General features: G+C 34.4%; 3 protein-coding genes and 1 long non-coding RNA gene across 4 annotated transcripts; 1 reads left to right on the forward strand and 3 right to left on the reverse strand.

Annotated features, from left to right (window-relative positions):
* Window positions 1–315: 315 nt before the first annotated feature.
* Window positions 316–4,086, forward strand: LOC111438599. Its single transcript, XR_002709700.1, has 3 exons — window positions 316–513; window positions 669–734; window positions 3,768–4,086. It is a non-coding gene; the product is annotated as an uncharacterized LOC111438599 (long non-coding RNA).
* Window positions 4,087–6,496: 2,410 nt separating this feature from the next.
* On the reverse strand, window positions 6,497–7,929 carry LOC111438591 (peroxidase 63-like). The gene has a single exon (XM_023076460.1). The coding sequence runs from the start codon at window positions 7,868–7,870 to the stop codon at window positions 6,890–6,892; it is 981 nt and encodes a 326-aa protein (XP_022932228.1). The 5' UTR covers window positions 7,871–7,929; the 3' UTR covers window positions 6,497–6,889.
* A 1,613-nt stretch (window positions 7,930–9,542) lies between these two features.
* LOC111438548 lies at window positions 9,543–13,197 on the reverse strand. The gene is made up of 4 exons (XM_023076447.1): window positions 11,387–13,197; window positions 11,168–11,300; window positions 10,996–11,080; window positions 9,543–9,934 (listed from the first exon to the last, which is right to left on the reverse strand). The coding sequence occupies exons 1-4, from the start codon at window positions 12,565–12,567 to the stop codon at window positions 9,729–9,731; spliced, it is 1,605 nt and encodes a 534-aa protein (XP_022932215.1). The 5' UTR covers window positions 12,568–13,197; the 3' UTR covers window positions 9,543–9,728.
* Window positions 13,198–16,241: 3,044 nt separating this feature from the next.
* Window positions 16,242–20,478, reverse strand: LOC111438535. Its single transcript, XM_023076446.1, has 5 exons — window positions 20,280–20,478; window positions 18,740–20,137; window positions 18,521–18,653; window positions 18,347–18,431; window positions 16,242–16,672 (listed from the first exon to the last, which is right to left on the reverse strand). Exons 2-5 carry the CDS (start codon window positions 20,011–20,013, stop codon window positions 16,482–16,484), a joined length of 1,683 nt encoding a protein of 560 aa, XP_022932214.1. The 5' UTR covers window positions 20,014–20,137; window positions 20,280–20,478; the 3' UTR covers window positions 16,242–16,481.
* Between the last annotated feature and the right edge of the window lie 6,451 nt (window positions 20,479–26,929).

Consider the following 26,929-nt stretch of genomic DNA (forward strand, 5'->3'; position numbering starts at 1 on the left):
ATGTAGATATTATTATTCGATTATAAACCACGATCATTCCCTAAATTAGCTAACTTTCATCCAGACACTTACCAGTTAAATGGATAAATCTTTAATTTTTTTTTTTTTTAATAATTTAGTTTCGCAATATGGAGATCAAATTAAAATTTCATAAACATGATTATAATAATTACAAAACGTAAAAGGGTTGATTGATAAATATTTTTAATTTAAGGGTATGAGTGCAATAAATATTTAGTTGAGGACTAGTTGGTGCAATTTTATATTTTTCTTTAAAAAAAAAAAAAAGCAATTTCACGTGCACTACGGCGCAGTGGATTAAATCCTTGACGGTCAGTGAGGGAATTGGAGAGTTGTTTAATCTCTGATTCCTAGGGCTCCTCTATTCTCAAAATCGGCTTCTGGTTCGACTGCTAACGCAACTCTTTCTTCTTCTTCTCCATTTACCTTCGGAAAGTCCTTTCCATGGCGCTTCCTCCTGGGCCTTATTCAGGATCCAGCACCCTCGCTTTGGTACGTATGTTCAGTTTTGGTTTCCGATCGATTTCATTGAAAATTTTCGACTAGAGATTAGGTTGAATTTCGCGTGTTGTAATGCTATATGCGGAATGTTATTTGAGATTTTATAATGGAAAAATGATAAATTCAACGGTTTTGATCCTTGGCAGGTTGCTCGTGCTTCGGCTTTCTCTGTTGGACTTGTCTTCGGAAGCCTCAAGCTCAAGTACCTTCAGGTTTGTTGATTCCGTTTCCTTCTTTTCATATTGTTTGTTTTTCCACTTCAAAACTTAGGCTCATCGAAGTCGGATTGCGTTTCTGGCTTGAATGTTTGTAGGATCTATATTATCATTTCTGATTGCTCTTCCCTGCCAAGAGTGTCGAGTGCTATCTGCAAATTATTGTCGCATTCAAGATATAGAATAATTTTTTAGTGTATATGCATTATTTGGGTCTTAATTTCTGGGAAACTACGCAGTCATACGTCAAAAACTTGTTCGTTTTTAATCTTAATGTTTTTTCAAGGCTAAGTTGTTCAAAATGCTTCTAAACTTTGAGGTTAGGTTCAAGTACGTCCTTGTACTTTTAAGAGGTTCACTTCTATTGTAGTGGTCGAAGAAAAAGTATCACCTCTACCTTTGTCCTTTAAATTGATTCACATATGCACTTGAATAATTTTATCTTTGAAACGAATTTTGGAAATTGACTTTTAAAAACTGCACAGAAAACGTGGTACTAACCACTAGGTATAATCACTGATGTGCTTGTGAGTTAAGAAATGAAGGGTAATGTAGCTTGAAAAGTGAATTGTCAGGATATCGAAAGGCCAGTTTGACAGTGCCTGTCATGTCGATTCCATCTCAGTGGTAAAATTGTTCAGGGAGTTTCAAAATCAATGTTAAAGGTGAGGATGGATAGAAGTGAAACTTTTTAAATGAAACAAACTTCTAAGTTTAGGGGCATTTTGAATAATTTAGCCTTTTTTCAAGTAGGAAAGTAGAGTAAGAAAGTGTAGGGAGGAAAAAATCTCCTATCAAGTGAAGGGAGTTAGAAAAAGAACCATCTAGTTGACATGAATATCAACAGAGGAATACTTTCTAGAAAGAATAACTGCCCTAGAAACTTCTCTGATAGGTTTGATAAGTTCTCTTCAACAATTTGTCGAATACGTCCCCCTCCTTCAAGATGCCCCGAAGCACCACTTATTCTTGTTGAAGAAACTCATACCCTGAAAGCAGAAGTTCCATAAAGTAGAAACAAAAGCGTATGATGGAAAAAGGTGATTTAATGTCTCTATCTCTTAGTGAGGAAGAAGTCACTATGAAGATGATAAAGATGAGTTTGGATATTTTTCTTGTATTTTATCCCCAAGTCTGTGCCTTACTATCTAAGGAGAGTACCGAAAAAAAGAAAAGAGCATCTAAGTTTCTGTGGATCCTCCACTTCCATTCAAGTGTCTTTATCTCAAGATTTAGTCATCATGGAGTGAAATTTAGTTTTTTATTTATTTATTTATTTTATTTTTAAACTAGAATATTGATTTCTTAGGCCCCGATTGTTAACCATTTGGTTTTTGGTTTTTGGTTTTTGAGAACTAAGAATATACAACATTACTACTTTTGGGTTTTTTTTCCTTGTTTTGTTATCTACTTTTTACACATGCTCTAAAAAAACCAGACCACGTTATGGAAACTAAAAAAAAACAGTTTTCAATAACTTGTTTTTATTTTTAGAATTTTTCAAAATATTCAAATGCTTTTTTTAAAGGAATATGAAACTCGTTGTAGAGAAATGATGGAAAACAAGCTCAATTTTAAAAAATATATATATATATATTAAAATGGGCCTTAGAATTTAGGATTTATTCTCCTATTACACTATGCATGATGAAATTGTTATGTTTTTTGGTTCAATATTTTTGTTTTGTTGTTTACTGATTATTGCACAACAGATTACCATTAATTTTATCATATTGAAATTTAAATTCTAAACATTTTTCTTGAAGCAACTATCTATGTTTTACAACATAGTTCATAAACCTATTAAACTAGATGGATTGGTCTAATGCCATGAAAGTATTAATTGTTCTTATTGGTCTGTTGAATTTCTTTGAACTTGATGGTTCAGTTGGGTTGGATTGAAAATGATATTAGAAGGAAACCTATTTTTTGAAATTGAAACTTCAAGTTTGGTTTTTGAACCTTAGTAAGAATGCTTGAAATAAACTATGCGTGGTCTTGGACTATATTTATTAATTTCCATTAATGTACTTAATGATTTATTCTCTTATTTTTATTCAACTGAAGATCCAAATTATAGTTTATTTCAAGTTGAGGTTTGATAGAACCCAACATGTTATATGCTATCTTAAAAGTTTAAATGTAGATAACCTTCAACTTGACTGTGGGATTGTTAGTCACAAGTCATAACTTGTGCACATTTGAAAAGGGAGCGGAAATAAATTGTTTGATGATTTACCATTTTATATTCTATCCATATAGCGCTTGTAAGTTTCTATATGGATTTTGTTTTCGATCCATTTGGTGTAGCATCTTTTGTATCTGTTGCTGTTGTCTTATTTACGAACAGGATTAGTCAATAGGTCGCCAATTATGAAGCATAGATACGTTGTTTTAGGCCGAGTGTCCGTCTCAGACACATGTTGTACACGGATACGTTCAAACATGCTTTTGACACGTGTCCAACATGCTATTATACATGACTTTTTTTTTTGTTTTTTGTTTTAATTTCGAACATGGCTTGGAAAATTTTGAATTTTAAAAAAAGGCCCCACATTTAATCGTGAAATTTGAACCCCTAACAAGTAGCACCATTGACTACTTGTTGCTAGCTGTCAGTTCTCTTTCTCACAGTAAGTTCACCATTTAGAATATGTTTTTTATGCCATTTAGTGTAGTATATTTAGTATTTCACGTTAATTTTACATATATCTTAAAATAATAATAATAAAAGAACGTACCCCTAACATGTTCGTGTCCTAGTCTCGTAGAAACTGATGTATTGTTGTGTCCTATCACGTCGGTTTTCATGTCCCGTTTCCGTGCTTCTTAGGTTTGCCCATCTGTAACCTTGAGTTTTAAGGGGAAGAGGATCTATAGTCCATGACATTCCTATTCAATTTCAGTTCAACTTATAATCATATTATGATTTCAAAATTTCATGTTATTTGTGGCTCTCTTTTGAAGTCATTCTAAATTCACCTGTCTGTTCTTAAATTTTTACTTTCAATTCCTACTTAATCACTGCAGGCGAAGGCTAAATCTCACAAGAAAGCAGAAGCCAAGGCTCATCACTGAGGTATGGGCTGATTCTGGTCAGCGTGAAAATTTAGGAACCGGTTGAATTTGAAAGCGAATAATACATGGTAGATGGTCACGATCTATTTTCTTTCCTACTTTTTTGTTCTGCATTGGATGACTCTATATTCATTGAAGAGTCGTGGAGATGTATCTAACCTCGGTCTTAGTGGTCGTATTTGAGTTACACAATTCGTTCTGATGGATGGACGAGAGGGTTATCAGATCATGATTCCTTTCTTTGATTGAAATGAATAACTTGTTTCCCATCTTTCTTGGTGTTTGGATTATGATTATTGGATTTAAGTAATCTACAATTTTGTTAGATAGGATTTAAAAGTTTGAATATATGAAGTCATAGAATGAGTTAGTTAGTTCACAGTCCGAGGATCAGTAAGTTCACATATCAAGTATGGTTTAGATTTTCTTCTTTAATTTGGAACCAAACAAATGGAGCCAATGATTCAAACTTATATCTCCTTGTGACAATGGATATTTGGGGTGTACTGATTGACCCAACTTGGCTGCATAAACAAACCCATTAGCCGAATATGAAAACTATCGTCAAAATTGCTCCTTGAATCGAGATATCTCTTCTTTGAAACTTCGTTTTGATAGAGGATTCCTCTTGGTCATAGTTTAACTTCCTAATGCCTATTGGTAAGTTTGGGTTCAAATTTATAGTAAAGCTTCTTATGTCTCTTGGTCTATGAGTTACTTCAACAACTAGATATAGTAGAGTAGAGTCAAATAGACAGTTTAGTGATAATAGTAAAGCCATGTGTTTGACACTCGCCCAATGAATTGAGACTTATCTATTAGGTTAGGTCAAATATGGTATGCTAATGTTTGGAGACACTCTTATGAAAATGGCTCAGGACATATCTTTCGGGCTCATTGTAAAAAATTTGAAATCATTGATGTTATACCATTGAATTCAACAATCTCAAACGTAAAAGCGATCAAATCTTATGGTCAAAGACCTAAAAATCTCAAACATTCGAACTCTCTGATTTGTATCATCACTTTGTTTTCTTTCAATTTCAATTTAAGCAAGATAAATATTTGAATCTGCATTTTCATATGGTTTAAAAATCCTACCAAAATGAACATTTTAAAAAAATTAAGACACTTAGAAAGTAGTTCTAAACAAACCCTTATTAACCTGAAAAATTAGTGAATCGATTATTCCTGTATGGACCTCCATCATGATCAAAATTATTTTTAAAACAAAGATTTTTCATAGAATTCATATAAATAAATCAATAATTAAATATGATTATCACTCAGAAGTCAGCACCAAGAAAATGTTTAATTATCCAACTCATAGAAAAAGAAAAAAAAGAACAAATCTTTTATTCTCAAAAATGACATAAAGTTCATTCACTTCAAATCAAAAGCTTGGTTTGACATTATTTTAAAACCGAGGAGAATGTCAAACCATTGCCTTTCAGCCAAACTTTCCCTTTCACTACGTGGATTTTTCTGTTAAACTCAGTTTCATTTTAGTTAGTAAACAATAAAACGTGTAAATAATAATACAATAATAAAATTTATATATTGTAACACTCTTAACAGATATTATACACTTTGGTCTGTTACGTATCACCATCAGTCTCACGGTTATAAAATGCGTCTACTAGAGAGAGGCATCCACACCCTTATAAGGAATGCTTCGTTTTCCTCTCCAACTGATCTAATGTCGAATCTCACATATACGGTTGATTGGTCTAGTGGTCAACAAGTCAATAAGGAACATGTAGATACTAAAGAACTTAAAAAAAACCGAGTTTAAGTCGTGAGGGTCATCTACCTATAATTTAATATCAAAAAAGAATTATCTCTACCAATAGTCTGAGGTACAAAAACAAAAACCCACCCCCATATCTATTTTTAATGTAAAACCCATCTGGCTAATCAATACTTCTTGACCTTAAACCATTTCTGGCAAATAAAAAATAAAAATATATGATATATTTAGAGACTCCATGAACTTGCCAAACCTATGATTTTTTAGGACAGAGAATTCCAGCTCAAAATGATGCATATGGAAACAGAGCTGGAAGCAGGTTTTATAGCCAGAGGATAACACCAAGAGACAACCAAGCAGACAAGTCTAACAAGTAATCAAAAGATTTTCGACAATATGCTAAACAAGTATTCTGAAACCCCTTTTGCTTCAAGCAAAAGTTTTCTACCAGAATTCAAAATTCTAAACTGTTCTTTCTTGCACCAAAATTGAGGCAGTATAAAAGGTGTACAAAAGATAGATTCCAAGCAAAAATTGGGCAAAAAGATCATATGCAATAGATAAAACTCACTTACCTGTTCAATCATTGTGTAGCAGCATCTTCCATGAGGGCATTGCCATTCCAAAAGCTTCAAGAAAGCCTGGAATAGTTAAGAACACAGCCAAGAACAGTACCAAATCCAAAAGGGTTTTGATCATATCATCAAGTTTGAATTTCCAAGTGAATATAAACTCACATGGCTGTAAGGTAGAATAGATTGATTCAAGCATATTCTTCAGCATTATCAAGAATATTAAGAACAGGAGAAGAAAAAGGGTCTTTGATTCTATTTCTTTCTGAGATATCAAACCAACAGAGAGCTTTCAAGATTGAATTCAAAATTTTCCAGAGCTCTTGAGACATGAATATTAAGTATCACAAACAAAGCAATCAGCTCAAATCAAATGTTATGAACTAGCACCATGATCATGTCTCAAATCACAGGACAAGAGATGGAAAACAAAGAAGCAAGAGAATGACTTTCTTTTTGAAGTAAGTAAACTGTGAACTCTTACACTCTTCTTCTACAAGGCTACATCATACAGAAGCTGATCATCATCAACACAAGTATAAAATCGCACTAGAAGAACACAAAGATTACAACCCAGAACCCAAACCAAACAATTAAACATGTATATATTGGCACAAATATCACAATTGATGAAGGAAGTATACGGATTTTTCATATGCTCATAATCAGAAAGAACCAAACCTAAATGATCTTGAATTCAACCTGATGCAGTTGTCCCCAAATTGGATTATGACTAACAGAATCCTCCAAGTTCAATTAATCGCATCGCATCGATGGCGAATCTCCCCTTGGTTCCCTGTTATTACTTTATAATTACTTAACTTCTCCATCGCCCGAGCAAAATCACTGAAGAATTTGTTCTCGTCCGCCGCATACTCCTCCACAAACGGCCTTGTCCTCCAATCGTCATACAATCCATGATCGGACTTCAAGATCCCCAATCCCTTGGGTAGATTCTGGAAGTAAGAGTTATCGAACTTGTTGGGAGTCATAATGTCATTGAAAACGGATAATGTAGGATTATTTTCGAAACCAGAACAAGCCTTCTGCAACCCTTGCGCAAATCTAGGGTTATACTGACTGTCATACGGAGGCGACTTGCTATAATTATAGATCTGAGCGCTGAATTCCTTACAATGCGAGAAGCCAATCGTATGAGCACCAGACAACGCTACCATTTCCTGCACAGTAAACCCGCGAGATGTGAAAATATCAATGATCTCAGACATCGGCGATGTAGCCAGCGGCAGAGCATTAGGAATCGTCGAAGCTTCCGAGACACGGCCATCTCGGCGACCGAGGAGAACGTTGTAGTAAGGTCCACCGACCATGGTGACGAGGTCACGAGTGGCAACCGCAAGAATGTCAGCACAGGAGACAGTGTCGGGACATGCAAGCTCAAGTGCGGTCTTAGCCCGAACGACAACATCAAAGGCATCGCCAGGGAGAGAGAGGTTGATGTCGGCGTCACGCTCAGCTTTGTTGAATGGAGTGGAGGTGATGAGGACAGAGCCGTCGCAGCCGTTGGGGAGACAGTCGTGGAGGAAGAGTCGGAGAGTTCCAGCGGCGGTGGAAGGGCTTGTGATCTGCTTGTTGGTGACTGTTTGTTGGATAATCTGGCGGAATTCCGGGCATGATTTCTGGTAGTAATCCGACGTGAGAGTAACTGATTCCGATAGCCACAAAAACGACGCCGTCGAGATAAGAATGAAGCAAACCTTCAGAATCTCCATTGCTATCTCTGTCTTACCTTTCAGAAGAAGCAGAAGAGAGACTTTAGAGAGGGGAAGAAGACGAGCAAAACGACGTCGCAACCTAAATCCACGCGCTTTAGTCTGGACCGCTTTTCACGGACCGGTGGGACCCACTCCCATAAGTAACATCAAAACTCAAAGATATAACAAAATTATCAAAATAATAATAATAATAAAAATAAATAAATAAATTTTAAACTTCAAAAAAAAATAATAATATATTTTTTAAAAATATTGAACTTTTAAAAGAAATATTAAAAGAATTTAGAGATAATATATAAAATATGGATATGATTTCTCCCTGATTATTATTATTATTATTTTTTTTTTCTTTTAGAGTGGTAATGCTACTTTTAAAATTTCAGTATCCACGATATTTTTTAATTTTGAAAGTTTTAACGGTATTTTTTTAGATAAATACAAAATTGAAGGGTTTTTATTAATTTAATCTTAAAAATATATAAAAAAAATTTGTAGATAAATGTAAATGACAAGATTATCCTTGGATGGAGAGGGGGCAAAGGATAAAAATGTAATTTTAGGGGTTGGAGATTTTAATGGGAGCACGTATATATGGAAATGGGTGGGTAAATTATTAAAAAAGTGGAGGTGTAATATAATGTAGTGTTTTAATTAATTGGGCAAATATCGGCTGGCCCTAATAAATACAAATTAATACATGTATTTATAAATTTAAAATATTAAATCCTAAATTTTAATAAATTTTAAAATATATTTTCGTAAATAAAATTACAATATAAGCATAATTTTTAAAAATGAGTGGGTTGGACATGTGGATCACGTTTGCCAAATAGAGAAAAATCTCTCCTCCCTCCCTCATTCTCTATTTAAACAAACAAGATTTCTAATCTCATTTGGAGTTGGTCCGGCGAGTTAAATGGATATCTCTAAACTTAAATATTACATCATTTAAATTTCGTGATCTAGTCTTATACAAATTCATTGTAAAATATTTCTACTCACATGTCTGTACATGAACGATTTGAATCAAATCATTTATAACAATTATAAAATAAATCGTATCAATAGTGTTATCATGATAAAGTACTTGTGGTCTCATTGGAACCCTCTAGGCTATTTCTAAATATAATCTTCTCGTATATCAACTATATACTGTTTAAGATTACATTAATAATCTTAAATATTTCATATAATGGATAATGTTAAACTTACGTCTTCAGATCGCCAACCGAATGCACCCTAAATAAGAACACGTTCACTATGTTGAATGAAAGTCCTACATCGGTTAATTTAGGGAATGATCATGAATTTATAATTAAGAAATACTCTCTCTATTGGTATGAGACCTTTTAGGGAAGCCCAAAGCAAAGTCATGAAGTTTATGCTCAAAGTGGACAATATCATACCATTGTGGAGAGTCGTATTCATCTAACATGGTATCAGAGTCATGCCCTAAACTTAGTCATGTCAATAGAATCCTCAAATATCGAACAAAAGACTCCAAAAGAAAAAAGGAATCGAGGGGAGGTGTATCGATTATGCACAAAGTGGACAATATCATACCATAACACACTAAACTAAACAAGATTGTAATGTGAGATCAAGAAGCATGAGCCAGTAATTTATCAACCAAATATTACTTGCTCTTTTTTGGTATTAACTTAAGAAATTAAAAAAGAGCATAAAGTTATGTGTGTGATATACACAACTTTGAAAAGACTATACCATTTGAAGGATGATAATGAGCTAGCTTACACTCATTTTCTAGTTTAAGAAGTAAGGAGATAGCTTACAGTTATGCTGATGAACAAGGTGATAAAAAAGACAATGAAGCTCCTCTTCAATCTTCCACAAACTATTGTTGGTTGGACTCTGGTTTTGTGGCTGTACTCCCATTCTGCTTCTGCATCTCTTGCTGTTGTTGGTGATGGTGCTGCTGCTGAAGCTGAAGCTGGTGGCTATGGTGACTGTTGGAAGGTTGGTGCAGATGAGGCTGTGCGTTTAGCTCTGTTGTAGCGAGTTTCAATCTCTGAACCTCCGCAGTTAAGGCTTCGTTTAGAGCTGTCACATTTGATAAAGAACGATGAATACAAGCAGAAGCATAAATGAATTCCACAATTGAAGTCCTAACTTTTAAAACTCGAGTCGACAGTCTACAAGCGAGAAAGAAGGGGAGTAAGATGCTGACAACAGCATCCAGTTAAAATGTACAATGAAGGAAGCAAGTGTCATAGGAGTTAGCCGTGAATTCTAGGATGCCTAGTGTCACGGTCATGTTTGTCCAAGGCGTGTTGCTCAGAGTTGCATGTCTGTTATATGCCAAAACCTTTGCCTTGTATCACTTTATCGTTTTCCTTTACTACTTTCATGAAGTATAATTTCCTTCTTGTCTTTTCTAAGTGTATGACGTTTCTGCAAAATCATGTCTACACCTGGTAGACATGAAATGCCCCAGAATGTACTGTAGGGGGATGCGACTAGTCGTCAACTCCTCCCACCTAGATTTTGTATGATCGTTCGGAGAAATCACATCTAGGCCTACCAAACCTGAATCGCCTCAAAATGAACAATAGGGAGATGCGAATAGTTGTCAAATTCTCTCTTTCAAAATCTCTCTGCTCCAGTTTTCTAAAACATTCTCCTCGAAACAAGGCCAGAAGCTTGAGCATACGTTGCCCGGCCGTAGGCAATGCAAATCCTAAGTTAGCTTGACTCACTCAGTGCTAAGAGTGAGTGCCGCACAATCGCCAAATCCGCTGCCAAGAAAAATGCGATTGTGACACCTAGGGCCCATTACTACCTACCAACACCTCTTAATATAAGTTCTTAACTGCACGACAATAGTAAAACAACAGGTAACATTCGGGATCAATGTACTGGACAGTGGTATGAACTCGGATTGACATTACAATTATACCATCTCATAACTAAGGCCTAGGAAGTGAAAAGAACACAGGTTCAAAGCTACAAATAGAAGGCTCCAAGGTGGGTTCTTCAAAGAACTAAACTAATCAATGGGATAAGTATATAGAAGGTCATTTTCCAGAAATAAATGGCTAACAGAGTTTCAAACAGCATCAACTCATGGACAATCGGAAAAGAGTAAAGAGAAGTGTCAATACCATCCCGTAGTTGTGCTTGTTGTTCCATGGCTTGGAGACGAAACTTCAGTTCATTATTCTGGTTTGTAAGTCCAACTGAATCTCTCTGAATACAGAGCAATTACGGAAAACAGAGAATTTAGCAGCAGGAAAATGGAAATAGAAAATAATTGTTAACACTCAATATTTCTACCTGTAGAAGTGTGAGCTGAGCAGACAGCGTGGTAGCTTCTGTCTGAAGAGTCTGAACCTTGTGTTCCAACTCAGATATATACCACATCTTTCGTTCTTTTGATCGAGCAGCAGATTGACGGTTTGCCAAGATCCTGAAGTAAATTCATCGCTCAAGATCAACAATCAATGGATGAAATTGTTTCAGTAAACTAGTTGATGACATAATTTATACATATACCTCTTTACGCGCTTGGGGTCGGCTAGTGCAATCTCAGCAAGTTTGTCATTTGCCATAATTTTCTTCAGTTCAGCCCCACTGAACTCACTATTAACAAGCTCCAAGCTGAACGGAGTTGAATTACCCTTAGCTAGGTTGTTTGAAGAAAGTTGTCCGGGGCGAACAGCAGGTGGTGTAGGAGGCATTTTGGGCGACTCGTCACCAAACTGCAACTTGTCCATAAAACTATCCATGGAGACACTACGGTAATGTCTGGTAGTTCGAGCAATATCTCCCCCCGCAGTCCGTTTGATCCCTTCCCTCTTCTCACCGGACGAATTCAATCCAGGCATTTGATTGTTATCCCCACTTTCATTTACACTGCTTTCTGCTTCATTATCGCTGCTGTCACCCCCATTTGTCTTTGTTCCACTACCCCTGCTATCCAAATCCTCCTGATTTTCATGAACATTCTTACCGTTGGTCCCAGAAGAGTGGAAAAAATCAATATTATCCAAATTCATGTAAGCAGAAAATAAGTCATCCACACTGTCCCCATCGGATTTCTTCTCACCCTTTCCTTCTAAATTGTTGTCAACGCTTTTCTCCAAATTAGGTTCTCTTTTAAGAAACTGGCTGGCCGGCTTTAACATGCCAGCATTCCCTTTACTACTTGTTGATCGCTCCAATCCACTAGAGCTACTGAATGGGAGAGGAGGAGATGGCTGAATCATTGAAGATAATCCAAATGGGATATCACTACTAGACCGCCTATGTGCTTTACGAGGAGGTAAAGAATCTCCCATCTTAGAAGAATTCGCTATCGTATAAGGTGAGGGAGGCAACAAAGAATTTGAACTGTTATCCCTATCCTCCATTGATGTGTCTGCAGAAACCTGATCTGAATTCGATGTAGTCGGGGACTCACGAAATGAAGACGGGCTAAAAGGAGGCAAAGAATCGAAAGAGAAAAAGGAAGGCTGAGACAACGATCGGGAATGAGTAGGCACTAGGTTATAACGTTGCTGGTTCATCGGACGCGCGATCGGGATCTGAGAGTACGGTGAAATTGGTGGGATCTGCGGTGAGCTAGGGCTAGGAGGTAAGCCAACTCTTCTACTATCATCGCCAAGAAAATTCGACTGGAAGTGCGGCGGACGGCTTTGTGAACAGTTCATTTGGGAAATTTTGAGTTGATCCATCGAGAAAGGAAGATTTCCAGTTGAACAAGAAGATGCTCAATATGAACATCGAAGATTTCGCATGTTATCAGTGTTAGCCTCTCCAGTATCACCCATTTCGCCTCAAACAACGACGTCTCAGTGAATGATAATGCCCAAGAAAATCACCACTTCAAAAACCTACGCAACTCCACCACAGATAAACCCTGGTTGAGTTCCAAAATCCCGATCATAAACAAAACAATCCGTAATAGATTAAAACAAGTCAAACCTCACAGAACAAACCTAATCGATCACTGAAACAACATGAAAGAGCTACAGACATTCAAAAGTAAAGCAATGAATCTTCATTGACAACAATAGTCATTCCGCATCTATTAGAAATACCTCCAAGGCAGTAATCACTCTAATCCGGCCAGATTCTCGACAATGCCCTCGCCGGAAAGTTAGCCACCTCCGTCTCCAAAACGGCAGAGTCTAAAAGAAAAAAACCTTAATTCTCCGCCATGGAGAGAAACATTTCCGTTCAGAACGAGCAGCAAGCTTCATATACAAATTCGCCGGCGGGAATCGCGAGGACGCCGGCGATTCCCCTCTCTCTAAAAATCGCTTCGGCAGTTTTTCTCTGACAGAGGAGGACGACGACGACAACGACTACTGGGACACCGATTTTCATGACACGTACGCGTGAATTTAATAAGAATTTGCATTTCGGACGAATTTAAATTTAACCTACATTTCAATTTCATTCCGACCGAATTTCTTATCGCCCCCAAACTTTCACATGAATTAATTTAACAATTAATTTCTCCAATATTACTACATTACATGGTCCGTGTCATACTCGTCCAACGTGTGTTGTCCATGGCCGCATACTCATGACAAGTCAAACCCTTTGTGTCTTTCCATGTTCTAGTGTTTTATTTTGTATTTATAAGAAGTATGACGTTTCGAAAAAAATCATGTCTAAGTCTACTAGACATGAAATGCCTCATAATGTACTATAGGAGATATGACTAGTTGTCAACTTCTCCCTACCAATAGTTATATACTGTGAGCGGTTGTTGTTACTCTCTTGCTTGCATATATAACGCATCTTTCAAAAATTTTCTTTCAAAAATTTTCTTTCAAAAATCTCTCTCTGTCTCGTTTTCTAAAACCTTCTTCTTAAACTGAGACCAGAGGCTCCAGCATACATCGCTTGGCCATAGACGACGCAAGAACAAATTGGCTTAGCTCACTTGTCGTTGGAAAGTAAGTGCCGCATAATCGCAAGTCCGTATCAAGAGTGTGATTGTGACACCCTGTACTCTTAATTTTTCATTTTTAAAAAATTGTCAAATTTTACCTCTAAATTTAGTAACATTTATCCATTTATTTTTACTTTTTACTTCATCATTTATCAATTAGGCATTAAATTTAGTTAGGTTTTGTGGTAAGATTAAATGGTAAATTTGGTCCTAATTTTATATATTATACTTAGTTTATATAACTATTTTTTTATTTACATTTTCGTGTTTTAAAATAATTATCGTCGATTTTATACATTCATGAGTTATATAAAATTATAAGACAATTTTCGAGATTAATTAGGTGAACACGATGGTTAAGAATCCTTACAAAAAATTAATAATTATATATATTAAAAAAAAAACGTTCTAACAATCGATCCTGAAAATAAAGGGTTGGGTTGGGTTGTGAACGTTACTCACGTTCACCAACTTCATTATAACAACTCAATCTCACCGCTAGTAGATATTGTTTATTTTGGCCTGTTACATATCGTCTTCAACCTTATGGTTTTTAAAACGCGTTTTTGAGATAGAGGTTTCCACAAGAATGCTTCGTTTCCCTCCACCCCGAGTTTCTATAAGAATGCTTTGTTCCCCCCTGCAACCAATGTGGAATCTCACAATCCACCCTCTTGGAGGTTAGCGTTCTCGTTGACACATCGTCCGGTGACTGGCATTGATACAATTTATAACGGTTCAAGCCCACCATGAGTAAATATTGTCTGTTTTGGCTTGTTATGTATTATCGTCAGTCTCACGATTTCTCCAACTCAATTTGTATACACCCTCGGAAGGATGCCAAAGCTATCGGTATGAATCCAAAATTTAAATCTTAATATGAATTCGGGACATAAGTTTGGTAAGTAACAAAGTCGATAAATAAATAAATAAATATATTCATTATAAATATTGGTCCATCAAATTTAGATATATATATATAATGTTTTTGTTTTCATTTTTACCAAATATGCCCTCTCAAATAATAATAAAAGTCAACGACAACGTATAAAATGTTGTAATTCACCATAAATGGAAGATTTATCTATATATTACACAAACTTAGAAATTTTATTAATTTTCTTTCATTTTTATTTATTTATTTTTATTGATAAATTGTAATTTTTTTTAAAATAAGTAAACGGTCGGTCCGGGTATTCAAAAACCGATATCCAAAAAATCCAATAAACTCAACCCGAACCATCGTATGGGGTGGAAAATCCCTGTTCGAAAGTACAGTGGGATTGGTTGATTATCTTCTTCAGTTTAAGTCGTTTTACCGTTGAATGCTAATAGGATTGTTTGGATGAATTGTGTGTTGTCTCCGTGCATTCTCCGTAATTTCTGCTCTAATTCTTGCAAAAATAAATGGACAATTTCACGGGGATAGGGAATGAATAAAGGGGCGGGGATGGGATGTGAAAAGTTTCCGTATATGCACTCGTGGACATCTCTAACTGTATGGACGACACATACCTTGTAGCCCTTGTACATTTCGTATTTTTATTATCATATGTTATGCTATGAAATTATGTTATGATATGAATGTTAATGATGCTTGTACTTTCCATATATCACGTCACATGTATTTATGATATCATGTTTACACTACACTGATAATTCATGTATGTTAACCATAAGTGTACGTATGCATGTCTCGTAGAAACGCTATGTCATAAAAGGAATGAAAATATGATTTGAAAATATGGGACCTCAAGCAATTTGTATGTCACGAGAGTTGGAATATTTCCCCATTATAATTAGTATGTATGCATACATCATAATATTATACATGATTCTTTCCTTCTGTGGCGTATGACCGCCTGAGCTGTGTTAGCCTGTAGTCAAGCCCAGGAGATACATAGACATGTTGAACACAACTCTATTGTGTGAAACACTCACGTTCTTTATTAAAAATAATTAAAAAGAGATTTCAATACACTCAAACTACTTTACTTTAGAGCAGATGACAGACAATCTACACCAGGTTTATTCTTAAATTATGTAATTGTTTATTTCTAAAATAACTAGATATCTTTATTTTAATATCTAAATCTTTTTTTTTTCTAAAATATCTAGATATTTTTCCTAAAATGTTGAGAGAATGGTAATTATTGAGTTTGACTTATTGGTTTCGTGATGATCTCTTAACAATATGAGCCCACTTAATAAGTCCATGTGTGCATGCATGGGTCGTGTGTTTTAAGTATTGCACATTCAAACTTTTCCGAATGGGAAATTAGAGCCATAATAGGTCCAACCATAATTGCATTTACCGACTCCAATAGTGGAACTACTTATTGAGTATTTTTAAATATTCAAACTCGATCTTAAATGAACTGAATTATATTTATATAGACATCGTATATCATAAGTACAAAATTATTGATACTAAATTCAACCAAATTCACAATTGAACCAATATCATATATAAATAAAGTAATTATCATCAAGTACGCTTCTCCTTTTGATTGCCTAAACTCACTAAACAATTGAAAATAAAGCATAAAATTAAGAAAGACTGTTGGGGTGGATATTTGACAAATGCAAATAATAAGCTAGCTTAAATTAATGAATATATTTTCTATAAATGAAAAAGATGATCAAAGAGACGATGAAGATCAACCATTTTCCACACAAAAAAAATTATTGGTTGGACTCTGGTTTTGTGGTTCCATTGCCATTCTGCTGCACATGATGCTGCTGCTGAAGCTGGAGTCCATGGTGATTCATTGAAGGTTGAGCCATTACCCTGTTTGAGGGATGAGATTGCGAGTTTATCTCAGTCGTAGCGAGCTTCAATCGCTGAACCTCCGCAGTTAATGCTTCGTTTAGAGCTGTGTCACATTTGATATCAAATTAATTCCAGAAACGCATAAGCTCTAAACTATAAACTATATACTTTAACAGAGGAGTGACAGCATTGTTTCAGGGCTTTCCGTACGAAACAATTTTATTGATGAACAAAATGTACTAAGAAAGAGGTCAGTACTTAGTGTCACAGTCATGCTTATCCAAGGCGTGTTGCCTATGGCCCCATGCCGAAACCCTTGTGTCGTATCACTTTATTGCTTTCCTTTACCGCTAGAGCGCAATTATGACAGTTACCAAGTTTGGAAACGTGTTTCAATTAGACAAAATGAAGGACAATAGGCTTTGTTGTAATTATGGCATTGGTTTTGTTCTATTGGATTGTAGTTGTTGTTAAGTTACCGGGACTGCTAAGCAAAGTAGCACTGGTTGAGCAGAGATAAAAGAAGTGGGAGTAGCTTTCTTTGGGGTCCATCTTTGAGTATTGATTTTGCCTAAAGAGAGATTCCACAAAGAAAAACTTACTCTTCTCTGACAGAGAAAGATTCCTTCTAAGGAATAAGGATCTCTCTAAAGGAATAAGAAATCATCCAGCGAAGCCCAACCATCTTTAGAACTCCGAGCGGATTTTATAAATTAATAGAAGAAAGTTCTGTTTCTGAAGAATAACCAAAGAAGGGTAAAGGTTTAAGGGATCACCAAGTTGGCAACGCCTCTGTTCTTCCTAATATTCCGAATGAGAATTGTTTTAGGAAAGTCATATCAACCCCAAGAGTAGCAAACTACAATTTGAAAATTCAGGAGCTCTCTAATGGTTGCACTTTTTCTTCCCGCCTCTTTCGTGTTCGTCTACTTGGCAGGGACGGGTACCATAGCCAGATCTCTAATACGATGGAATCTACAGGAGTCACGTCTAGTATCCTTTTCTACAATTGTAAGGAGGGAGCTCCAACTTGAAGATAAATGATTGAAGATAAATGATAGAGATGCCCACAAAATTAGGGAGGAAGTACTGAGAAGAAACACTATACCCTTCCTTGGCATCAAAAAGGTTGAGGGTAAATTTCTATGGGAGTTCTATCAACTTGCATGGAAAGTGTAACATTATTGACTCACACTCACTGAGCATGTGACTTCCCACATTGGTTAGAGAGAAAACGAAACATTCAAGGGTGTGGAAACCTCTCCCTAGCAGACGGGTTTTCAAACCCTGAGGTTGACGGCGTTACGAAATGGGTCAAAGCAGACAATATTTGCTAGTGGTGTGATTGGACTGTTACAAATGGTATCAGACCCAGACACCGAACAGTATGCCAGCAAGGATGCTGTCCCCCAAGGGGGTTGGATCGTGAAATCCTATATTGGTTGGAGAGGGAAACAAAACATTTCTTATAAGGGTGTGGAAACGGGCCAAAACAGACAATATTTGTTAGTGGGCTCTACGTAAAACAATGAGTAACATTTCCCGATTATGTTCTCAAGAGAGATGAACTTTTACTGGAAAATTATAGTCTTTGAAAACTGCAGCCATGCCAGCAAGACGGATGCATGGTTCAATAGTGAAAGTACAAGACTAAATGAAGGGTTTCAAAGAACTAATTTAACAAATGCTAAATATATACAGAAAGTAGAGAAGCAGAGATGTAAAACCTTTCAACTAGGCATGGAAGCAAAGAAATTAAGAGAAAAAGTGTCAATACCATCCCGTAGTTGTGCTTGCTGTTCCATGGCCTGGAGACGAAACTTCAACTCATTGTTCTGGTTTGTAAGTCCAACAGAGTCTCGCTGAATAAAAAATAGTCACCGTAAAAACACGAAACTTCGGCACAGGAAAGTGGAAATAGAAAATAATTTTCATCACTCGAAACCTCTACCTGTAGAAGCGTGAGTTGAGCAGAGAGCGTGGTAGCTTCTGTTTGAAGAGTCTGAACCTTGTGCTCCAACTCAGATATATACCGCATCTTTCGTTCTTTCGATCGAGCAGCAGATTGACGGTTTGCCAAGATCCTGAAGTAAATCAGTACCTCAAGATTAATAACTAATGGATTAAATTGTTTCAGTAAACTAGTTGATGACATAATTTATACATATACCTCTTTGCACGCTTGGGGTCAGCTAGTGCAATCTCAGCAAGTTTGTCATTTGCCATAATTTTCTTCAGTTCAGCCCCACTGAACTCACCATTACCAAACTCCAAGCTGAATGGAGTTGAATTACCATCAGCTAGGTTGTTTGAAGAAAGTTGCCCTGGACGAACGCCAGGCGGTGTAGGAGGCATTTTGGGCGACTCGTCACCAAACTGCAACTTGTCCATAAAACTATCCATGGAGACACTCCGGTAATGTCGGGTAGTTGGAGCGATATCTACCCCTGCAGTCCGTTTGACCCCTTCCCTCTTCTCAGCAGAGGAATACAAGCCAGGCATTTGATTGTTATCCCCACTTTCATTTACACTACTTTCTGCTTCATTATCACTGCTGTCACCCCCCGTCTTCGTTCCGCTACCTCTACTATCCAAATCCTCTCGATTCTCATGACCATTCTTGTCATTGGTCCCTGTGGAATTGAACAAATCAATATTATCCAAATTCATATAAGCAGAGAACAAATCATCCACAGTGTCCCCTTCGGACTTCCTTTCACCCATTCCTTCCAAATTGTTGTCAGTGCTTTTCTCCAAACTAAGTTCTCTTTTAACAAACTGGCTCGCCGGCTTAAACACGCCGGCATTCTCTTTACTAGTTGTTGATCGCTCCAATCCGCCTGAGCCACTAAAAGGAAGAAGAGGAGATGACTGAATCATAGAAGAAAATCCAAATGGTATATCACTATTAGACCGCCTATGGGCCTTGCGAGGGGGTAAAGCATCTCCCATCTTAGAAGAGTTGGCCCTCATATAAGGTGAGGGAGGCAACAAAGAATGTGAACTGGCATCCCTGTCCTCCATTGATGTGTCTGCAGAAACCTGATCTGAATTCGATGTAGATGGAGAATCACGAAACGGGGACGGGCTTAAAGGAGGCAAAGAATCGAGAGAGAAAAAAGCAGGCTGAGATAACGATCGAGAATGAGTAGGAACTGGATGATAACTTTGCTGGTTCATCGGACGCGACATCGGGATCTGAGAGTACGGTGAAATTGGAGGGATCTGCGATGAGTTGGGAGAAGGCGGTATCCCGATTCTTCTATTATTATCTCCAAGAAAATTCGACTTAAAATGCTGTGGACGGCCTTGTGAGCAGTTCATTTGAGAAATTTTAAGTTGATCCATAGAGAAATGATGATTTACAGTAGCAGAGGAAGATGTTCCAAACGAACATTGAAGATTTCGTGCGTTATCAGTATGAGCATCTGCAGTATCACTCATTTCGCCTAAAACACGAACGTAACTCCGAATGATAATGCTCGAGTAAGAAAAAACCTAAATCGCCACTTCAAAAAACTACGCAAATTGAATTCCAATCATAAACACAAACAATGGCCCATTCAATCTGCAACACATTAAAACAAAGAAAATTTCACAAACTGAACCTAAACAATCACTGAAACAATTTAAACAGCTACAAAACGTTAAAAATTAAAGCAATGATTCTTCATTGACAATAATGGACATTTCGTGGCTGTAAGAAATACCTCCTAGCCAGTAGTAAGAAACTCAACCATGGCGTCTATGAAAGCCAGCCACGTTCAACCTAACAGCAAGGCTTCAGTTCTAATTCTCCACCATTTCTAGAAGAAGAAGCATTTCCGGTCAAAAACAGCGGCAGAGCTTTAAACTAATTTCCCGGCGGGAATCCCAAGAACACGCCGGCGATTTCTCTCTCTAAAACCACTCTCCTGCTAAGCCGATTTTCATAACGCGGACGCGTGTATTTAATAAGAATCTGCCTTTCATCCAAATTTGCATTTCCCCTTCATTTCAATTTCATTCCGACCTCATTTGTCTTTCTTTTTTCTTTTTTTCTTTTTTTTTTCTTTTTCTGATTACATGTCCGATAAGGTAACTTAGAATTTACAATTTATTTTTTTCAAATAGTAAAAATAATGGTTTTTTTTTTCTTTCCACGGTGGAATTTCCATTTATAATCATACAAAAATAAAAGAAATAACCAAACTGGAAAATTCATTATTTCGAAAAAGAAATAATTGATATTTGTTATTAAAAATATGGAAATTGTTTTAGTTTTTACTGGGTAAAAAGGTAAATTACTTTTTACCCCTAAATTGTAATTTAAATACTTGTAGTGTTTATGTTTTGTTAGGTTTTAGTTATACTTATCTTCTGTTAACATGTTCTAATAAATATATATATAAATAAAGGGCTAATTTAAATTAGACTTTATCAGTATAGGTTCGAATCTTAAAATTCCAATTTGAGTTTAACCACTAAATTTAAATAAATTTCATAAACAACTCGAATCAATCCAACCTAAAAAATTTATGGTGGGTTCGGTCCTATCATTGATGTTGGTTTAAAAAATATGTCAATCTTACTCGACCCAACCTAACCCACAAATACTCTATCAAAAGTCATTAATTTCAAACAAAAACCTAATCCAACATAAAAATTTTATAGTTAGGTTTGACTGTCCGATTGGAGTCAGTTGTTTAAACCTAACTCGATTCAACTCTACACATCAATTTCAAGTAAAAAAATTCAAACAAAAACCTAATAGAAGCTAAATTTTGCCATATTTGTCTCAAAAATAAATTAACCTAACTTTGTCGTAAAAATAATTTTGCCTAATTGTGTTGGGAGGGTATAATAAGTCTTTTTGCCATTTACAAAAGGATATCCCTATTCAACCCTTTAAAAAAATTAATAAATATTGAGATGAAAAGAAAAAAATAAATAAAAAATTAACTAAATAAGCCTTTATTAATTATTACGCAGTTATCATTTTTTTTTTAATTTTAAGTTCAAAATGTCGATCGAAGTCTTAATAAATATACAAAAGTATTTATTTGTGGAAATAATCTTTATTTTTAAAATTAGTTCGAGTCAAGTTAATAATATTATCAGACATATTTAAAATATACTAATTATTAAAATTTTATTATTTATTAAAATCTTTTTTTTATTGTTGTAATTTTCGATAAGGAGAGGATTTATTTATAATTTGAATTAATTATATTGTAAATATGGTAGCCATTTAATCCAAACTTAAATTTTTTTTTGAAAAATTCTTCTAATTTGTTTACGTCATGCTTCGCCCTAATCTAAAAATTACAAGTTTATAGAGTAACATCTCGGTTAAGAGTATAATCTTTTAGATTTTAATATATATCAACAAAACTTTCTAATATTTTTAATTTCATATATTAAGATAATTAGTTCATAATAGTTACATTTTCTAAAGAACTATCAAAACATGTTTTTTTTAAGCTTTATATAATTTTCTAATGTACTCCTTACTTTCAATATTTTATTATCTATATTTTAGATATATTTAATTCTTTTTTAAATTTGGGTAAGAGTTCAAAAATTTAGTTATGAAAAAAAAAATAATTAAAAAACAAAAATTAAACATTAAATTATTATTAAATGGAATATTAGTGTCTAAGTTAATATTTTCAAATAAAAACTATATTTGATTTTTTTTAAATAATTTATATTTTTCATGTATGCAAAATTAATGAGACTCTATAGCCTTCTTCTTCCAGAATTAAACTAATAAATATATAATAAAATAAATTAATGTTCATGATTTTGAACATTAATTTTAATGTAAATGATCGTAAAAAAACTATATAATAAAATAAATGAATATATATATATATATATATATATATGAATTAGTAAGGGAAAGGCATAGATTTATGAATGTTAGTCGCTTGCCATTAAAGTTAGCCCAAAAAATAATTCATATTATTTTATTAAATTTAATGGGAAAAAAATTGCTTGCACGTTTGACAAAAAAAAAAAAATCTGAAATTTATTTACATATATTAAAAAAAATGAAATTATTATAAATAAATAAATGAGTAAATATTAAATTAACTTTTTTTTTTGTATTTTATTACAACACGTTTTACGAGGAGCCCTTTGACTATTTTTTATTATTATTATTTTATTGTTTTTTTTATAATCCGTCCAAAAAAAATATAAATATAAATTAGAGTTATTCTAGTTTTTTTTTAATTTTTTAATACCATTTATTATAATTGCACTTCCCGGGCGAAGATTTGGTGATTGTGCGGCACTCACTCCCAATCTCAATTGAGTCAAGCCCACGTCGACTACGATTGGACAACGTATGCTCAAACCTCTGACCCCATTTTGAATTTAGTAAACGGTGCAGAGAGATTTTCAAAAGCAATTTGAGAGTAACGTTATATAACTATAAACAAAAAAAAAAACAACCAAACCGCTTAAATGGCTTATAACTTTTTAGACAAAAAGAACTCTTATTTCAATCTTCATTACTGCGAAACTCTCAATTTATTTTTACGAAAATTCAGGCCGGGATTCTTCGCAAGGATTGTGTTGACATGATAAGATATTTAAGGTAGCAAAAATCAAGTTTATATGATACGTTAATAATAATAATAATAATACACGCTCTTATTTGTTCGATCATAGTTCATGACTTAAGACATTAATTATCATATCTCTCGTCTTCCAATTATGAACTCTAAATAAATAATACACAGGGATATAAGATATTGTCTAAGCATAATTTAGTTAATTAAGACATTATTCTTCCACTAAATTTCCACGTGTTTTTTAATTAAGGTAATAATAATAATTGATTTTTTAATTAATTTTAAAATATCCATATATATATATATATATATATATATATAAAGAAAATCGAGATATGTGAACGCTATTTAAGAAAATATTTATTTTGTTTATGATATTAATAGAAAATGGGGCATCCACCACCCAACATAAGCACGTAAATGAATTATATTTATTCATTAAATATCAAATATGATTAATTATACATTGTATTATATTATATTATATAGTTTTATTTCTTATTTTGTGTATTAATTAAGATAAGTGGGAACCAAATGTCGTGCCCAATTTACCTAACAGGGAGACCAACAGATTTAGCCAAACACGTTTGCCTGTCTTCTTTCCATATCCCTTCCTTTTCAATTTACCATTTTTTTTTTAGATTTAAATTCTTTTATAAATAATATAAAAATGGGATGATTTAGATTAAAATATTATTTTGGTTGTTTAATTAGTTTCATTTTAAATAAATCTTAAAATTATTCTTATTCTAAATTTTTTAATAATAATAATAATTTTTATGTGACAAATGCTAATGCTAATAATATATTATTATTTCGAGTTATTTAGGGTGGTAGTCCAAGTAATTCAAAATTGTTTCACAGTCTAACCTAATCCAACTCTCTATTTTTCGATCGGATCAGGTCGGGGGATTATGCAACTGTGTCACTGCGACTGCGAGCGAGCGTGGGCGTCTGTGAGATGTCTGCGGGGTGCCTTGAGGGCGAGCGTCGAACGAATAGTCTTCGATTTGTTGAGCGCTACGACAAGGGGCGACTGTGGCTAGTATCTGCATCTCTGCAAGGGCTAAGGAATTTGTTGAGCGTGAGTGAGAGTGCAGAGTGCAAGGGCCGAGTAATACATGTTATATATATAATAAGTACTAACTCAGTTCGAGAGAATTAACCTAACCCAACCCTCGTGATTCGAGTTCGATTGGGTTGGTCCAATTTTCCAAGTTTTCAAAACTCAATGTATAACCTCAACCGTAAACTTTACCCATGCATGTATGACAAGTAATATGAATGATTATTGGTCAAAGGTTTAATTTCTGTCTTTGTTTTTGGTCGGATTACTAATATTTAAAAATAAAAATTATTGTTTTTTTTGTTATTTAATTTAAAAATAATTTCTCTCTCTTCGCAACCAAACTCCAAAGTCAAACGTTTTCTCTCTCTACCAAACTATTTTGTTATTTTATCGGTTACCCAATTATTCCCTTTCTTTAATTTGTGTCAGAATTTTTGGATATTTTCTTCAATATATTTTTTAATTAATGTAAATACAAATTCAATAAATTTCCCTCCTTAAATATAATAATATTAAATAAAATAAAATAAAATTGATAATATCCAAATTTTTGTATTTTCGGTCAAGATTTGAAATTCATATTTGATGTCCCGACACACGTTTGCTACATGATCATATTACCTATTTGTCGGTTGTAAGAGTAAAGACTACTCTAACAGAACCAACACGAGATCTTTGACACGTTTTGTTGATGGGTGTTCGTGAGTCGGGTTTAAACATTTTTAACTCAACTTAATTAATTGGGTCGTGAATTTTTTCAACCTAAACAATGCTCGATAAATAATGAACTCAATCCAACTCAACAATGTTTTGAATGGAGTTGGTTCCGTCATTTATTTAAATTTTTATTAGTTCGCAAAATATTTATGGGTTTATTTTAAATACTTAACCAAATATAACTAATTAAAAATGATAGTAATCAAATTTAAAGTTTAATTGAAATTTTGATTTGAAACTCCGAAGGGTACGCGATGCTGTCCACGTGGGAAGACTGGACCGTCGATTTCACTATCACGTGAGCCCGAACCGAATGGGGCAATAAGAGCACGTGATGAGAGATGTTAGGACACGTGGCAAGCTCTAAGCGGTTCGAGAGAGGAAAAAAAAAAAAGCAAAAACTTTATCTTTTTGCTTTTTGCTTTTTTTTAATTAAAAAAGAAAAAAAACTTATCCAGTCTCAATAAAGGGTAATGGGCCATACGATAATAATAAGGGAGGGCCCATTAATGTTTTGACAATAAATGTCCTTTTTTGTCATTTTCCTTATTATATATTATATAATTTAATTATTTTTTTTATAATAAAAAGAAATAATAGTACTTTAAATATGTACATCCAATTAATTTGAAACGTCTTATTTCCAACTTCAAATCCTTAATGATTTGATAGTTCATGGATATTATAATTTGTTCGATTTTTTAAAATATTTTTTATAAAAATTATAAGTTCAGTGTTTATTTAAAATTATTATAACAGAAGTGATTAATTCTAAAAGTGGAAGACGAGATAATTTCGAAATTCATAATTTTCAAAAGGGAAGAAGGAGAACTTTGACTTGGGAGATACCATTTTCTCTCACGGCTCTTCATGTACTATAGAGAAAAGGGTTAGAAGCCAGAGTCGGTCTTAATTGGAGTTTAGAAAAGGAAACGAGTTGTGGTGTAGAGACACAATATTAGTGACTCCGACTCGAAAGAAAGTTAAGGCACGTAAAGGTAGAAATATATTCGATGAGGGACCTCAAACCGTGAAGTCGAGACACAAAGAGCTAAATCACACCATGAAAACCAAGAATAATAATAATAATAATAATAATTAATCCAATGAGGAATTTAGGGGAATTCCGCAGTTTATGGCTTCCATTACCAAATTAATTCAATTCCTCTTCTCCACGCCTTTGACCATATTGTAATTTAAAAGAAAAGGAAGATTCTCGCTTACTTTGAGATGTCTATGAGGTAGAGAAAATTCTTTTCGAGTCTGGATCGATCAAGAGTATTAGGGGTCTCATCCTCTAACCATCTCTCACGATTCTACTGTGCTCGAACTAATGGAGGTATTTTATACTAGGTTACAATCTAGCCAAATTGACGCTCTCACCGTAGTTTTAAAGTGTCTCGGTCGCTATTCTAAGGTAATGTACTAAGTTTGTGTAATAGTTTCAACATTTTGGGCTTTCTTAATGGGCTTGTCTAGCTGCTCTTTGTCTCCAATTTCATTTTTATGTTATAATATATTATTCGATACTTCAAAAATTCAATTAATTTTGTCTCTTAGAGATCCAAAGAAAAAAATGTATAAATTATCACACTTGCTTTTTCATATATATTTTCATAGAAGTCGTACCTTTCGCTAACTAAATCCCGAGTTAACAATAAATTATATTTCACGAATCGTATTTAGCGATCAAAATTACGAGATTAGTTTCAAAACATAAAAAGTAATATTCTCGTGACAATATAGTGTGATTTGGAAGGTAGTTTATGCACATTATTGATTAGAACATAAATACTATGAGCCAATCTCCAAAAAGGCAAAATTTGGTGGAAAAGCGTACACCAAAAAAATCCATTTTGGAGTTGTCTATGAAAATTTAGTCATTTATGTTAATGACTCGAATCAAAATGTAAGTAGTGGCCAAGTTGTTTGGTCACTATAAAAGTTGTTTGATAACAATATTCCTATTTCCTATTTATACTTTTTTTTTTTTTTTTTTTTTTTTTTTAAA

The sequence above is a fragment of the Cucurbita moschata genome, unplaced genomic scaffold, assembly GCF_002738365.1.
Source record: "Cucurbita moschata cultivar Rifu unplaced genomic scaffold, Cmos_1.0 Cmo_Scf00003, whole genome shotgun sequence".
In the NCBI taxonomy this organism is placed as follows: domain Eukaryota; kingdom Viridiplantae; phylum Streptophyta; class Magnoliopsida; order Cucurbitales; family Cucurbitaceae; genus Cucurbita; species Cucurbita moschata.